Source organism: Sinocyclocheilus rhinocerous, unplaced genomic scaffold, assembly GCF_001515625.1.
Source record: "Sinocyclocheilus rhinocerous isolate Xijiao unplaced genomic scaffold, SAMN03320098_v1.1 scaffold450, whole genome shotgun sequence".
Taxonomy (NCBI): Eukaryota; Metazoa; Chordata; class Actinopteri; order Cypriniformes; family Cyprinidae; genus Sinocyclocheilus; species Sinocyclocheilus rhinocerous.
In genome coordinates, this window is record NW_015653457.1 from 522389 (window position 1) to 539561 (window position 17173).

The window sequence follows — 17173 nt, forward strand, 5'->3', positions numbered from 1 at the left end:
ATGATCGTGTTAGAATACACGTGGAAGCATCTGTTGTTTCGGTTTCTTCTTCAACTTGTGTTTTTTGGAAATTCTGTACAGAAGATGTGTACTAGCGCCCCCTACAGTATAACAATGAAAACACGGATTCTAGGAGCACAATTATAGCTGAAATATATTTAGACTTTTTCTAAGTATAGAATGTAATTTTAAGTATATTTCTGAGAAGTACATAAAGCACATTTCTGAGAAGTACATAAAAAGTAGACTGAAAGTATACTTTCCTATTTTTAGTTTAAAAAAAGTATACTAATAGCACACTTGAATAAACTTCTTTTTCGTAAGGGTCGTAAACCAAGTGTTTCTTAACTCCAGTCCTTGGGACCTATATACCAGAATGTTTTAGATGTGTTACTAATTAAAACACATAATTCAACTCATCAGTTTGTTGGTTTCTTAAACAGGGAGACATCTAAAACCTTCTGGGAGGAGCTGAGAAACAAAAGTTAAAGTAACTCACAATCAGAATGACAAAGCAAAGCATGACTCAAAAATATCTGACTAACCAGTTTGGGTTCCTTTTTGGCAACGGCCTTCAGGGCCAAAATTGCACCCATTTGAACTCTCATGGGAAACAGAGGTATTTGGTTCCCAAATACTGGTAGAAACTTTGTGATGTATTTAATGCTAGCAGGGTGACCGGCATTGCCCAGCACTTTCAGAATCAAAATCATCTCTGAAGTGTCAGCCTTAGCAGTCGCCTCGATAACAATCTCATGGAAGGGCTTGAAAAACAGAGGAAGTTGTCCACATTCCACACATAGTCAAGCAAAACAATTAGTGAATGATCTTTTTTACCTTCAAAAGCTCCACTGGGCATTCAAGAGATCCACTGCAGTACCTGGCAATCATTGTCCCATAGCCAAGCATGGCAACCTTACGTAGAACAGGTGTTTCTTGAACTTTGTGACTCAAAGCCAGACCCTTTTTTGATTATAACATTTATAGAACAAGTTCAGACAATATTTGGCATGCTAAATAAGTGGTTTAAGCTTTGAGTCAATCATCACATACGAGTGTACGCACAGAGTACGTCTTAATGGTGTCCAAATTAGCAGTGACCATATGCACAGTGGCCAGAAGGACCTGAGTGAACTCAGGGATGGAAAGTTCGCCTGCCAAGAATGTCTTCTTGACGAATTTTAGAGCAGCTAAGGTGCCAACTGCAGGAACAGCATCTAAGATCCATTTCCTTAGAGGAGTAAAAATGAGTGACAATTTGCAAATAAATGTTTTAGACTGTTAAAGTGAATATTTTGTACCTGAAATTTGGTCTGGTTTTAAATTGAGACCAGATTCCCTCAATAGCATCCAGACTTGCAAAACGCATAAGCTGGATGAGCTGAATAAATTTCAGTGGAACATCTTCATGGACCTCTTCCAGTTTTTTGGTAGCCAGATGATTCAGAGCATCTACTACCTTAACGAATACCAGTAAAACAAAAAGAGAGAATTAAAATACTACTATAATTTAGGATAAAAACCTAACAATGCAGTCAATATATTTAATGTATAACAATAATAATAATATGAAATATGTCCTTACTTGAGCCTGTGGATTACTGATTCTCATGAGCTGAATTGGACTCCAAAGTGTCTCAGTGCTAAATTCATACTGTAAAGCTCCACGGGCTAAATATTCAGCACTGATTGGAATTATGGGAGATGCCATAATCTCCAGAAAGGTCAAGGTTTGTCTGAAATATTGAGTATATACTTGGGTTACCACATAAAAAATGAAAACACAGATATACTTAATTCCATACGAGAGTGCATGAGCAAACGTCTTGCCTAGTTTCCATCTGGGTAGCGTCATGAATCTCATATAGAGTTGTAAACTGATGAATCTCTTGGACTGTTGCTTCAGTAATCATAACACCAGTTGGTGTTGGCTTCATGATGTAGCTGTAGGTTGCAGCTCCAGAGAGACTTTTTACCCTCTGTTAAATTATATAGTATATTTGAGTTTTTTAAGGTAACAGACCCTCTGCAGTACCTTTATGAAGCCCCAGTTGAAATCCCGGAATCTAAAGCATTGAGAAGAAAATATGACATGAACATTTTGACCTGACCTTTTGACATTCAGTGCACTTTTCAATGTAAGTCAAGCCAACATCTTTAATTATCCTCTCATTGCAAAGTGTAAGATCCCTAGACTTGGTGATGGTGGTGTGGTTGCTTCCTTCATCTTCACTGATCAGATATTGGGTCTCGCAAATGCCTTGAACTCCATCCTACATCAGAATGAAGACTCAGGTTTAAAATCAAGATGCATATTATTGATAATCAAACTTCATTTCAACCAGTCTCACCTCTTGAACCTCATAGATGTTCTGGGTCTTCTTGAGGTTGAGCTGAAAGATGTTCAGAATTCCCCTGTGCAGGTTGATAACGGTAGTTGGGACCACAGAAGGTGCGAAAACCTTTCCAACCACACCGTTGGTGTACTCAAACTTAATAGGAATCTGAAGCTGAGCAGCCACTTCTGAGGTGAGCTTAGTAGCAACAAACGCATCTGTGGGCCAGATACCACTGTACTCGAACAGCTGAGGATTTGAGAGCTGAAACAAACAGGCAAACTTTGAATGATTATGTGCTTCTTTTCAATTATATCTCAGGTCAGTAACAGAACAAAGCTCCATGTTGTCTTTAAACTCTTCTGGCACCTTAAGCAGGAACGTATTCTCAGAAACAGCCCTGATGGAAACCTTGCTGTTGATCTTAATGCCAGCTCTGGCCAGACCTTCCTGGTGAAGACCACTGAAGAGCAAAGCCTCATATTTGTACACATAAGTCTGAGTGCCTGCCAAATCAGGGACTAAAAGTGCAAAATAGCATTTTAGATAAGTCACATAGTAAAATCTTATTTTGCCATTGGTAAACACACTAGTAGAATAGGATTAACCACTTTGCTTACCAAGATTCACATGCTGACTTGCTGAAATATCAGAGAAAGTTTCATGTTAATTTAATATAAAGTCCTACAGTGTCTATTTTGTCAAATTATGATATTTTTATCCATGCAAATGGTGACATTTAAAACAGCATTGCAGGCTACTTACCCACAAGGGCTATAGTCAAGGCCATGACAACAGTTCTCATGGTCAGCAGTTGTGCAAAAACACCATGTCCGTTTTAAAGTCAAGCTTTTGCTGGCAAAATACTGATCTCAAAATGTATGATTAACCAGTTGTTTAGCAGAACCAACCAATTGTGTTATTACTCCCGCCAGCTCATTGGTCTAACAGGACAGTCCAGGGTAACCTGGACTTTAGTGCTTGACACTGATATAAAAATGGTAACTAAAAAAAAATAAATCAGATGTGAAGCAGAGGCATCAGGCATCTGACTGCATATTATCCCGCCTCTTGCATTTCTACTTACCAAAAAACAAATGAATGGACATCAAATATTGATTTGTACTGCAATTATTTTATTATGCAATTAAATAGAGTGATACATGAGAAAACCACAGTGTAGGAAATCAGTTGCCAAGGGCAATAGTCAATTATACAATTTTGATATACCAAATGCAATAACATGATTAGCTCCCTAGAGGGCAATAGTGTGTTATTTGAACCTTACAGTGGCATAGTGGACAGTCTCTGTTTCTGTGGTGTCTGTTGGATATTCATCAGTGGGGATTGAAGATGCGTGTTTTGTTTTAAAATTAATGCTGGAATAATGAATGTCTTGATTGTCCACATCTGCTTTTTGCGTGAGGTCAGAGGGTGCAGTGTTATTGTGCACCGGGTCATACTGATGGGGGACAGCCAGCAAGAGAAAAGTCAGCATTTTTAAATAAATATATGTAAAATTAAATTTAGTGTCAGCCATCCTTACCTGAACCTCCTCCTCCACCTTTTCAGTCCTGTGGGTTTTAGAAAAGGTACACCTTCTCCTCCTTAAAGAAACAGCCATTTAAATACAGTATATAGCATATTATGTGGTCCGAGTCTGAGTCCATTATTTTAGATTTTTCTCAATTTAAAGGGGTCATATGATGCTGCTAAAAAGAACAGTATTTGGTGTATTTGGTGTAATGAAATGTGTTTATGCGGTTTAAGGTTAAAAAAACACATTATTTTCTACATACTGTACATTATTGTTTCTCCTCTTTGCCCCGCCTTTCTGAAACGCGTCGATTTTTACAAAGCTCATCGGTCTGAAAAAGCGAGGTGTGCTCTGATTGGCCACGTTTTAGGTAGGTGTGGTTGACTCTTAACTTTTATAAAGAATATCTCTTTGGATTTGAGACTTTAGTCTTTGCAACTTTACAGATCTTCTTTATGCACCAAGAGCTTGTAACACTCCAAAGAGAAAGTAAAAATTGAAATCGCATCATATGACCCCTTTAATACATTTTAGTGTTACAATTTATATTATCAGATTGTATTTATCAAATTATATTTCACAATTTCATTTTATTTGTAACATAAATAGTGGAAAATCTTAAATATTTATCTTTGTTTTAGCTCATCATTTTACTGTTTTTAATTGTTTTATTCCCAAAACTTAAAATAAAATTGACTCACCTATACCACAGGACTCCTATGAGTGCAATAATCAAAAACACACACAGTACGATTGCAGAGTTTCGTAGCGCTGTGCTCTCCTTATGGTCTGTACAACACAGAAATTAATCATATCTGAATTTAAGATTAGTTGCACTCAAACAGACTGCAACAATCATTTTGCATTAAACTACATGTATCATGCGAGATGTGTTACCTTCTACAGCACAGGAATACTGGTGAAGATCTTCATTGCTGACTGAGTCCAGGTACAGCTTGTTAGCTTTAGTGAATCCATCCGTTACCTGTCGTCTGTTCTTGTACCAGATGTAAGTATGTTTGTTGTTCAGAGTGCATTTAGTTGAACAGATTAATATCACTTTCTGTCCCTCTGATATAATGTCTGGTTTTCTTGTTACCTGTGTATCTGAAGCACAGAATTAAAGTACTATAAAGCTGAGCTTAACAGTGAATTTGAGTGACATGGAAAACAAAAACTTGATATAATGGCGCTGTAGTCTGTCTGTGAACAGTTTCCCACCATTGGTGGCATTAAAATCTTATCATTCACTGTTGATCAAATTCATTATGATGAGTTACCTGTAACAGTAAGAATGACTCCAGGTGATCCAGAGTATTGATCTAAGTCAGTGATGAACCTGAATCGATATTCTCCAGAGTCGCTGATCTTGAGCTCTTTGATTCTCAGTTTGTTCCCCACATACTCCACACGACCAGCAAACTGATGCTCCTCACGCAGATCCTTAAAGTCACCAGGCCGAACGTAATGCCAGAATGTTTTATATAGAGTATAACCAGAGGGATGTGAGTATGTGCAGGAAATGTCTACTGTTGAGCCCACCGAAGCACAGACTCTTCTAGAGGTGTAAGTCACATCCCAGCAGCCACTCTTAGAAATGCCTGAAAGAGACACAGATTAACATGCAAAACTCACAGTTTAAATGTATCTGTTTAAATATACACATGTATGAACAAACAGCACCACACTGTGTGTATAATGTGAAACTCACACACAGAAGAGGAGGGATGTTCATGATGTGGATAAAGAGAACAGGAAAAGCTGCCAGCATCTCTGCTGACTGACACAAACATGTTGGTGGACTTTGTATATATTAAATACTGTCTATTCTTCATCCAGTAATACCAAACTCCAGAGGTCAAATCACAGGAAGAATCACAGGTCAGTTCTACTGTCTCATCTCTCAGGTCTGTAGACGCAGGATTCATCCTCACCTGCAAGACTGAATAGAGTAAAGATTAAGAAAACTTCATCACGTGTCAAATGAAAACAGCTGAAGTGACTAGAATTGTTCAGAGTGCATTTAGTTGAACAGATTAATATCACTTTCTGTCCCTCTGATATAATGTCTGGTTTTCTTGTTACCTGTGTATCTGAAGCACAGAATTAAAGTACTATAAAGCTGAGCTTAACAGTGAATTTGAGTGACATGGAAAATAAAAACTTGATATAATGGAGACTGAATAGAGTAAAGATTAAGAAAACTTCATCACGTGTCAAATGAAAACAGCTGAAGTGACTAGAATCTAGTTTCACCTGTGACTGTTAGATTGATGGCCGTTGAGCTGAGATGTTTAACTCCATCCTCCATGATGAACATGAGCTGATATTCTCCAGAGTCTCTCTCTCTCACGTCTGATATTGTGAGTGTTGAATGGTCGTTTGTGACCATCTGCTTCACCCGTCCTGAGTAATCTGAGTCTAAAGTCAAATCTTCAGGTTCTTTGTTTTTTCTCCAGTTTGTACTTTGTTTCTCACTGAACCAGAACACAGTGTTGATTTTGATGCTGAAGTAAGAGCACCTCAGTGTCACTTCTGTCCCCTTCACAGCACAAATACTCTGTTGACTACAGGTCACAGCGAGGTGGTCTAATGTTACAGAGCCTGAACAAGAAAATGTTATTGCGATGAAATTTACATAGTCAGAGGAGAGATCCTCTACTGCAACAATCCAGTGTTCGTAATAGCAAATATTACTAAAATAATAGTGCATCCAGATTGATGAATCTGCTTCTGAAATATATGTATACGACCAATCCATTTTAATGAATAAAAATAAAGAGTTAATTTAGACCAAAATTCAGACTGACGTTCAGCCCTACTAGACATTTAGTTAAACTGATCTTAAATAAATTCAACTGTTTGAAAATACAGAGCAATAATGATCAAAATAAATCAAAATAACCACTCTCGGAAAATTTCAAAGATAATTGGAGACACATTTAAACGAAAACCTTACAGAGGAGAAAAACACACAATAATGCTCAAACCTGGAAGGAGCAGCAGCAGGATCAGCGGTGAGAGTCTGGAGTTCATGATCTTCACTTTGTGTAAATTCACATAAACTATGAAAGACACAGAGCTGCTCGTCCTGAAAAAGGAAACTCATTGAGTTTCACTGTGATTTGAAGGGTCATTGCAGTTTAAAAGATTCATCAGTCTGTTATCTTAGTTCATGCTACCCCATTAAAATCATGAAAACAGTAACAGTTTACTTAAGATGACATTTTAAATGCGATCAAATATTAGCTTTACCTACATTACATGTTGCTGTTCTCTGATGTTAGTTGCTGTTTCTACTGTCTGTTGTATAAGTAGTTGCAGACTTTCTGCTGACTTTACTTCCTTCCTGTTTCTTACTGACACACTAGGGCAAAAAATTTAGTTATTTATATTATTTAATTTTTTTGTCAGAGAAAGGGGATGCTTACTCTTCAGAAAACGTTTACGGTCAAACTGAACTCAGGACTTATGAGCTGAGCTTATTAATCAAACCTTGAAATATTTTGTCATTTTCGATTAGTAATGTGTTATTTTCTATAAGTAATTTCAAAACAAAATCTAAATAGATATTTTCAGCAGATTTTCGTTTTTGGGTAAACTATTGCTTTAAGCGTTGGCTTCTGAGCAGTGGGCAGTCTGTTTATATGCGGTGGGAAATTTGCCAGTAGTGAAGGTTGTGCTGATGATGTAAGCAGCATAAACTGAAGGCAAATATTATGTTTGATCATTTTTCCCGCAAAAACTTTGGTAACTGGGAATCATAAGCTGAAGGAAACAAACACACATACGTTTATATATTAATTTACTTTCAACTGCACCATAAGATGCCATTTTATTTATTTTTATAGGCACAGGATTATGGGATAGCCTATCACAGGCAGCAACAGACACATCTTCAATAACCAACAAGATCAATCTTAGAAGACAGGATGTTTCATTATGTTGTTTTTCTCTGACCTACAGTAAATATCAAACATCAAATGGTCCTAAAAATGTGTTAAATTTAACCCTTGTGTGGTGTTCATACTTTTGTTATTCAGCCAGTGTTCATGGGTCTGGAGGACCTGCTGCATTTTTGGGTTTTTAATTCAACAATACTCAACAGATGTTTACTTCATCCCAATTACAAGCAATATAAAAAGCATACATGGATAATATTTGCCCTTTACTTTGTTAGAGCACATTTATGAATTAGTACAGTATGAAGGAGTACAGTAAGTGCTCATTGAAAATTTGTTCTGATTTATGTTCTTCACAGAAAATGAGCCAAGGCTAATGAGTCTGAGTTTGAAAAAACAATTAATCATATCATTTTTCTTTTGATAAAAAATGTAAACGGGTCCCACAGACCCGAACACCATACAAGGGTTAAGTAGCACAATGCCTAGACTCAAAAGTCAACAGAAGTACATGTCTAAGACTGCGCTAGGTGGGGTTCAACACACAATTTATGATTATCAGGAGCTTTATCCACGGTGCCACATTCAGCTAAACCTGCAGCCAAACAGACAAACTAAGATGAGTGTCCGGCAGAGAGATATTTGTAGCAAACACAAACAGTTCACTAGATGTCGCTGTCTCCAAACTGCTAGGATACTTTCAGAACACGTTATTTATTATACTGTTGGTTATGAGCAGATTTATATATATATATATATATTTATTTTTTTTATTTATTTTTTTCCTGACCAAAAGGTGGCGCTGTCTTTTCAGGAACTCACAGATCATGGAAGTAACTCTACCAAGTCTTAAATAGAAAGTCTGAAATATAAAAATATGAGTCTTGAAATATAAAATATGAAAGTATGCACTCATACCGGAATAAAGAAAAAATAAGATAAAAAATAAACAGAACAGAACAGTCACTCCTTCACTTAAGGTGAAACCTTACATGATCTTTAAAAATAGAATAAAATAGTGCTTCTTAGATTTAGCTGAAGGAAGAGAAATGAAAGACCAAAACTCAGATTTTTTTTGGCAGATATTTTCAATGCTTTTTTGAAGAAGAAAGAGAGAGAGAGAGAGAGAGAAAGAGACTTTGTTAATAAACAGTTTGAAATCTGAAGAAAGGCTCATACTATGAATAAATCTGATCATTAGACTATGCAGACTGACAGTCATATGTCACTGTCTATGACATCACAGTATCACTGATGTTGCTGCTGACAGTTCTGACTGTTGCTAGGTGATGATGTCACAATGGAAGAACACAATGACATCACCCCAGCGGCTCTGATGGACAGACAGCAGATGTACAGATGTGGAACATCAGATTCTGAGACAGACAAATACAAAGACATTAAACACATTTAAACCAATGTTGCTGCCATTGCATCTTTTATATTATAGCAGATTCTCTATAAAAATAATTTCTCACCTTCCCTTTTTTTTCGGATTGGTTTTGAAATGAGACGCATTTTGATGAAAAACCTGTTTTGGTGAAAATCTTAATTAATTTCAATATATTCACTGTATGTCATGGATTCAAAAATTTAACTAGATATTTTACTCACCACATCCACAGAGCCACTATTATGAGAAACTGAGGTAAAAACACCAGCAGAGTGACTGTATAATGGCTGAACGCTGTGCTGTCCACTGGATCTTCACAACACAAAGAAGTGAATCAAGACTATCAGAGAAACCACCTGAACTCATCAAACATTTCACACTGAAGCACATGTATCATGAGAGATGTGTTACCTTCTACAGCACAGGAATACTGGTGAAGATCTTCATTGCTGGCTGAGTCCAGGTACAGCTTGTTAGCTTTAGTGAATCCATCCGTTACCTGTCGTCTGTTCTTGTACCAGATGTAAGAGGTGTTGTTGTTCAGAGTGCATTTAGTTGAACAGATTAATGTCACTTCCTGTCCCTCTGATATAATGTCTGGGTTTCTTGTTACCTGTGTATCTGAAGCACAGAATTAAAGTACTATAAAGCTGAGCTTAACAGTGAATTTGAGTGACATGGAAAATAAAAACTTGATATAATGGCGCTGTAGTCTGTCTGTGAACAGTTTCCCACCATTGGTGGCATTAAAATCTTATCATTCACTGTTGATCAAATTCATTATGATCAGTTACCTGTAACAGTAAGAATGACTCCAGGTGATCCAGAGTATTGATCTAAGTCAGTGATGAACCTGAATCGATATTCTCCAGAGTCGCTGATCTTGAGCTCTTTGATTCTCAGTTTGTTCCCCACATACTCCACACGACCAGCAAACTGATGCTCCTCACGCAGATCCTTAAAGTCACCAGGCCGAGCGTAATGCCAGAATGTTTTATATACAGTAGAACCAGAGGGATGTGAGTATGTGCAGGAAATGTCTACTGTTGAGCCCACCGAAGCACAGACTCTTCTAGAGGTGTAAGTCACATCCCAGCAGCCACTCTTAGAAATGCCTGAAAGAGACAGATTAACATGCAAAATTCATGTATAATTAAACAAAATCACAATGCTATTCAATTTATAGCTACAGTATATAAATATTGTTTATTACCCTTACGAAAATTAACCATGGTTTTATTATAGTAAAAGTGTAGTAACCATGGTTTTTTTGCATATTGATTACCATTTGTATAACCCAATGGGGAACCGTCAGGGCCCTCTAGGCCCTCAGAGAGCGTCTAACTTATTGTAAAAACAATCTTTACAATTGTTAAATAAATGTTTTAAAATATAATATTTTTAATAAAAAAAATAATTATTACTAATTTTATTTAAGCAATTCATAATTTGAAAAACATCATCTAAATAAAATAAATACAACTTCTGTGGGGAAAAAACAACCTCTTCAAATCTGCATATAGAGGGGTGGAACTATGATGTCACTTTGTAGGCAAAAACCCGAAAGCGAGTTAGCATTTTAGCACTTCCGGTTCCATCGTCCCAGAGTAAATGGGTTTTTTGAATGGGATTTTGGTTAAATCCCTAAAATAAGGTCCATGGTTGACACAGGCTCAAAATATTTTCACGTTTTATTCTACGACATAAAACACACCAGTTACACTCCGCTCGTGATTTTTTTTTAAACTGTTACGTTTCTTTAAAAAGACGGTTGCTAGCAAGTTGCTAAATGGGACTACAGGCGCTGTCGGAGATATTAAACATGATCACGCCGAACAGTTGATCAATTTACAGTATTTTCCAGTCATAATACAATTAATTGTAGAATAACCAATTAATAGTTTCCCGCATTTTATATTGTTGGTCGACGATGTTTTTTTGTTTTGCCCCGAAATGCAACACAAGTCTTCATATGGAAGATGCTCGTTTTATCGCTTTCCTACTGTGATCAAATTCATTATGATCAGTTACCTGTAACAGTAAGAATGACTCCAGGTGATCCAGAGTATTGATCTAAGTCAGTGATGAACCTGAATCGATATTCTCCAGAGTCGCTGATCTTGAGCTCTTTGATTCTCAGTTTGTTCCCCACATACTCCACACGACCAGCAAACTGATGCTCCTCACGCAGATCCTTAAAGTCACCAGGCCGAGCGTAATGCCAGAATGTTTTATATACAGTAGAACCAGAGGGATGTGAGTATGTGCAGGAAATGTCTACTGTTGAGCCCACCGAAGCACAGACTCTTCTAGAGGTGTAAGTCACATCCCAGCAGCCACTCTTAGAAATGCCTGAAAGAGACAGATTAACATGCAAAATTCATGTATAATTAAACAAAATCACAATGCTATTCAATTTATAGCTACAGTATATAAATATTGTTTATTACCCTTACGAAAATTAACCATGGTTTTATTATAGTAAAAGTGTAGTAACCATGGTTTTTTTGCATATTGATTACCATTTGTATAACCCAATGGGGAACCGTCAGGGCCCTCTAGGCCCTCAGAGAGCGTCTAACTTATTGTAAAAACAATCTTTACAATTGTTAAATAAATGTTTTAAAATATAATATTTTTAATAAAAAAAATAATTATTACTAATTTTATTTAAGCAATTCATAATTTGAAAAACATCATCTTTTATCGCTTTCCTACTGATGCGGAGACTCTGGGTTCATAGGGTAAACTCATATTACGATTATTCCATGTAAACACCACATTTACCGGTTTAGTCACGGTGAAAGTGAAACTTTAACGATGCATAGTGCTGAAAGCCACGCTAAATTTAAATGTTTACGGCCACATGAAGCTGTTAGAAAGCATATGAAGATTTCCTAGAAGCAAGGATAAAATAAAATTTTGTGTACCCACCCTAACAAAGCTGAAATCTGATACTTTATTCAATAAAATAAGCTTAATCTTACCATATCCAAAAACTCGCTCACTCTGCTGTTATTTAATAGATTAAATGCACTAGAATTTTATTGAATAGTATGTGGAGACACGTTTTTAATTAAAATATTCATATTAGTCAAGGATTTATTGACTTTTAATGCACCTTATTTCGAAATGTACAGAAATACGTGCTTTCATATGTCCTTTAGTTATGATTATTTCTTTTATTCACTATACTATTTATTCTTAATGTCTCATTTCCGTTTTAGTTTGGCTAGTTTTGTATTTATTCCAGTTTATATGAAAAGGTTCATGTAGCGTGGATTAAAATTTATGTACAGAGTAAATCCTTTTCACTGAACACGTTAAAAATTAGTTTGAAAAAGTTGTCGGAAGCGTGGTGATGGCGAGCGACCGTGGTGCTGTAGTTTGTTTGTAGCCTAAGTTTAGCTTTTAAGTTCTGGCGCTTTTATTTAGGCTTCAAAATTCATCAAAGTTATATTATTTTATGAAGATTATCTTGATGGACAAAACGTGTAAGTTTCATGAACTATGATTGAACACAGAGCTTATTTTTTGCGATAATCCAAAATGGATTTTTCCCTATGGGCTAATGAACGCCGCCCATTTTCTCCATATTTGAATGTTTCCACCTATAGCGTCTGCGGCTCTGTGATTGGAGGTCCAGCTATGAAATTACAGAGGGCCAAGCAATAGTAAATCAATGGGGGAGTAATTTCGAATGACAGAAAAATTTATCAATCATATCTTTCCTCTAAATGGGTGGGCCTTGTTATCACTAACTTTATGACAAGTTCTGCCGGCTGTGGGGATCTCTCTCTCGAAAAAACAATTACGCTGATAAACTAACTATTCACGTCACGATGGAAGCCGCAAATAACGTAAGTAAGGACATTTACTGGGCCGCTGTGCCAATAATAATATTGTTTATTATAAATACTGCTTGTTTGTCATGAGGATTTGGATGACTTAAATGTAGCTGTTTTATTTTGGTAATATCAGTCACTCTCGCTGTGCTGTTTTGTTGCGGTCGCACATCGGACGAGAAGCACAGTGGTCAGGCCAGACCGTCAGTTCAAGACGGCAGTCCAAAATATTTAATCTATTCCCCAAACAGTCAAAACGTAACTTCAAGAATGAGCAAGACAAGTGGTGTCAATGAGTTTAAAGTTCGGGGATCGGAAACACAGCAAACAGGATGAGAAATTGTGATCTATAGCGCAATGAATCACGGAATTTATTAGAGCCACAGAAAGACAAACGTTTTGCTGAAAAATGCACACTACACAATCTTCCAACCTAAGATGAAGTCATTATGTACATTAACAATAATTTGGGACAAATATAATGTAATTGAATGCAAAATTATGTGAGTGGTGCTGAGGCGTTCTGTGGCGCGGCTGGATTATGAACAGCGCCCGGAGTTGGGATCCGCGGTCAGTTCACCGGTGGCGCGAGAAGGGTATAACTGCAGCCTGGAGATCTCCAAATGGGGGCGGGAACTCCAAAACGGGGTAGGAGCTCCAAAATAGGGCGTAGCTTCCTCCCATTGACAGACAGGCACATGACACGCATGCGCAATTTTTCCCCCCAATCCACTTCAGTGCAAACTCCGCCCCAGAGCTGATTCTAAATGGTGGAATTGTTAAAGATGACTTTTAGAAGAGGACACAGTAAGCTAGGCTGGTAGTTTTTTCCCCTGACAAGGGTAGGGGGAGAGGGCCTAGGCTCAAGAGTCATGGTTCGCTACTGGTATAACCACAGTTTTACTACAAATACCATGGTTAAACTTTTATTTGTAGTAAAACCATGGTTAATTTTTGCAAGGGTAATATTGTTTATTATTTGACACTCACACACAGAAGAGGAGGGATGTTCACGATGTGGATAAAGAGAACAGGAAAAGCTGCCAGCATCTCTGCTGACTGACACAGACATGTTGGGGGACTGTGTATATATTAAATACTGTCTATTCTTCATCCAGTAATACCAAACTCCAGAGGTCAAATCACAGGAAGAATCACAGATCAGTTCTACTGTCTCATCTCTCAGGTCTGTAGACGCAGGATTCACTCTCACCTGCAAGACTGAATAGAGTAAAAATTAAGAAAACTTCATCACATATCAAATGAAAACAGCTGAAGTGACCAGAATCTCGACTCAGTTTCACCTGTGACTGTAAGACTGACGGCCGCTGAGCTGAGATGTTTAACTCCATCCTCCATGATGAACATGAGCTGATATTCTCCAGAGTCTCTTTCTCTCACGTCTGATATTGTGAGTGTTGAATGGCTGCTTGAGATGTGATGTTTCACCCGTCCTGAGTAGTCTGAGTCTAAAGTCAAATCTTTAGGTTCATTGTTTTTTCTCCAGTTTGTACTTTGTTTCTCGCTGAACCAGAACACAGTTGTGTTGTTGATTTTGAAGTAAAAGCACCTCAGTGTCACTCCTGACCCCTCCACAGCACAAATACTCTGTTGACTACAGGTCACAGAGAGCTGGTCCAATGTTATAGAGCCTAAAGAAGAAAACATGGTGTTATTGAGACAAAGTATACAAACAGAGGAGAGATTCACAATCCAGTGTTCACACTAAAGAATGCAAATAGTTCTCAAACGTCTCCTCCCCAATCTGCTGTCCACACCCACCCAAATCACAGCACTCAGTTTAGTAAATATTACATTTGTCTGTACACCCACTCCTTTTTATTTTATTTTAAGAAGCATAAATGGAAAATCCTCCCTCTAAACTAGAGAACAGTGTGGCAAGTTAAATTACACTAACCAGTGTAAAATGAAAATAAAAGTAACTCATTCAGCTATATTGCATTTCACAGTATGGCCCTTTACAGCTGACAATCTAAATATTAAGCATGTCAGTGTATATCCTTGAATAAATCTGTAAATAAATATCATAATGCATTTGTAGTAAAGAAATCATGTCATAATAAAATTCACTTACAAACTTAGACCTAGACGTTACAATCTTCCTTCATTACTTTGGACAACAACAAAACTATAATCCAAAAACACACAGTAATGCTCAAACCTGGAATGAGCAGCAGCAGGATCAGCGGTGAGAGTCTGGAGTTCATGATCTTCACTTTGTGTAAATTAACATATACAGTGAAAGACACAGAGATGCTCGTCCTGAAGAAAGACAAAAGACACTCACTGAGCTTCATTCTAACACGCTTGACACTTAATTCGTCTGTTATTATAGTTCATGAAAAAAAAATCAGGGTTACATTTTATGTCCTTGTTACAGTCTAATTGTTTAAGTAATGAGGAATATTAATTAACAACATGTACTGACTATAGGGTAAGAGTTAGGGCTTGCTTTAGGGTTATTGCATGTAATTATGCATAATTTACTGTTATTACTAGTGTACTAACGTGTAACAATGACACTGTAAAATAAAGTCTTACCAAAATCAGGACTACAATAATTTCAGAGAGATGCTTAAAACTACATTTTAATGTAAAGCTTCATTTAAGTGAAAAGATTAGATATACGTACATTATATACTGTTGTTTTACAAGTTCTCTGATGTTAGTTGCCGTTTCTACTGCCTGTTTTAGAAGACACATTGACACTTCTGGTCTTATTTCCGTCCTTTTGTCTAAAAGAAACTCTTGAAAATGAAGTCACTTATTGTCTTTAGTCTAAATAAAGCCGGGTGTTCATGTGTGCTGTACACTCTTCAAAATAATGGTTCCAAAATTGGGTTTTCGCAGCAATTCCACAGAAGAACCAGTTCTTAACAACAAGAAACAGTTCTTAAAAGAAACATTTTAATAATCTAAATCAACTTTTTTTCACTATGAAGAACCTTTTGTTCAATGGAAAGATTGCATGGATGCTAAGAACCATAAATGCCTATAAAGAACCTTCATTTTTAAGTGTAGTTATTGGAAAAACTTTGATTTCCCATAAATTACCAACACTGTGTTTATTTGTATATTCTTCTTAAACTTTAATGACAGAATCATAAGCTGAAAATAATAATATATATGTAAATTAATGTATTTCTTTTAACTGCATCAGAAGACATCATTAAAAAATCAACAGGGGTACGATTTAAAGACTGCACTTGGTAAGGTTTCAGCACACAGCCTTTGAAGTACAAATCACTTACTCACATCCAGCTAGAGCTGCTGCCAAAGAGACACACCAGGATGAGAATCAGGCAAAAAACAGCTGAAGTGACCAGAATCTCAACTCAGTTTCACCTGTGACTGTTAGACTGACGGCTGCTGGGCTGAGATGTTTAACTCCATCCTTCATGAACATGAGCTGATATTCTCCAGTCTCTCTCTCTCACGTCTGATATTGTGAGTTCTGATTCGTATTTACCAATGATCTGCTTCACCCGTCCTGAGTAGTCTGAGTCTAAAGTCAAATCTTCAGGTTCATTGTTTTTTTCTCCTGTTTGTACTTTATTTCACAATGATCCAGAACACTGTTTTTTATGTTGATGTTGGATTCATTAAGAGCACCTCAGTGTCACTTGGGGGACCCCTTCATAGCACAAATACACTTTTAACTACAGATCACATTCAAGAGGTCCAGTGTCAGGGAGCCTGAGCAAGAAAAGTCTTCATGTTCTTCAGTTCACAAATGCATGTAGTCTTTGAGTATGACAAAGGAAATCAGATTTAGCTTGCTATCTAAACTCCTGAGAGACTAGAAAAGAAGAAATGAAAATACAGTAGTGTTCAACACATGGAAGAACTGTCACAATAGTGAGGCAATCAGCGGTTTATATACTCTTGCATAATAATCGACAGGATTAGATGAACTAGCTCCTCCCAAACCTTTTTTTTTTTTTTTTTTAGGCTTTTTCACCCAAAGACTCAACTATTTTCTGCATTGTCCTTAGAGAGTCCTTGGCCACTCAAAACAAATTAAAAAATTTATAAATAATAAATGGGAATAAATATATTGGTAAATATTAGTAAATATAAATGGGAATATACTTTAGAGATATATATAGAGAGAGAGAGAGAGAGAGAGAGAGAGATTT

General features: G+C 36.9%; 2 protein-coding genes across 2 annotated transcripts in view; both read right to left on the bottom strand.

Annotated features, from left to right (window-relative positions):
- vtg8 (vitellogenin 8) overlaps window positions 1–3173 on the bottom strand; it is a 13825-nt gene extending 10652 nt beyond the window's left edge. Inside the window, exons 1-11 of the mRNA XM_016521910.1 lie at window positions 3102–3173; window positions 2957–2977; window positions 2706–2857; window positions 2352–2600; window positions 2112–2273; window positions 1831–1979; window positions 1586–1736; window positions 1302–1459; window positions 1066–1231; window positions 838–963; window positions 546–764 (exon numbers count right to left, since the gene is read on the bottom strand). Of these exons, the coding sequence (XP_016377396.1) occupies window positions 546–764; window positions 838–963; window positions 1066–1231; window positions 1302–1459; window positions 1586–1736; window positions 1831–1979; window positions 2112–2273; window positions 2352–2600; window positions 2706–2857; window positions 2957–2977; window positions 3102–3141 (1593 nt within the window). The 5' untranslated portion in view covers window positions 3142–3173. The remainder of the gene's footprint in view (window positions 1–545; window positions 765–837; window positions 964–1065; window positions 1232–1301; window positions 1460–1585; window positions 1737–1830; window positions 1980–2111; window positions 2274–2351; window positions 2601–2705; window positions 2858–2956; window positions 2978–3101) is intronic.
- A 400-nt stretch (window positions 3174–3573) lies between these two features.
- LOC107715732 (uncharacterized) lies at window positions 3574–15900 on the bottom strand. The gene is made up of 9 exons (XM_016521913.1): window positions 15667–15900; window positions 6864–6964; window positions 6130–6477; window positions 5585–5815; window positions 5154–5474; window positions 4771–4980; window positions 4575–4662; window positions 3883–3943; window positions 3574–3798 (listed from the first exon to the last, which is right to left on the bottom strand). The coding sequence occupies exons 1-9, from the start codon at window positions 15735–15737 to the stop codon at window positions 3610–3612; spliced, it is 1620 nt and encodes a 539-aa protein (XP_016377399.1). The 5' UTR covers window positions 15738–15900; the 3' UTR covers window positions 3574–3609.
- Window positions 15901–17173: the final 1273 nt, after the last annotated feature.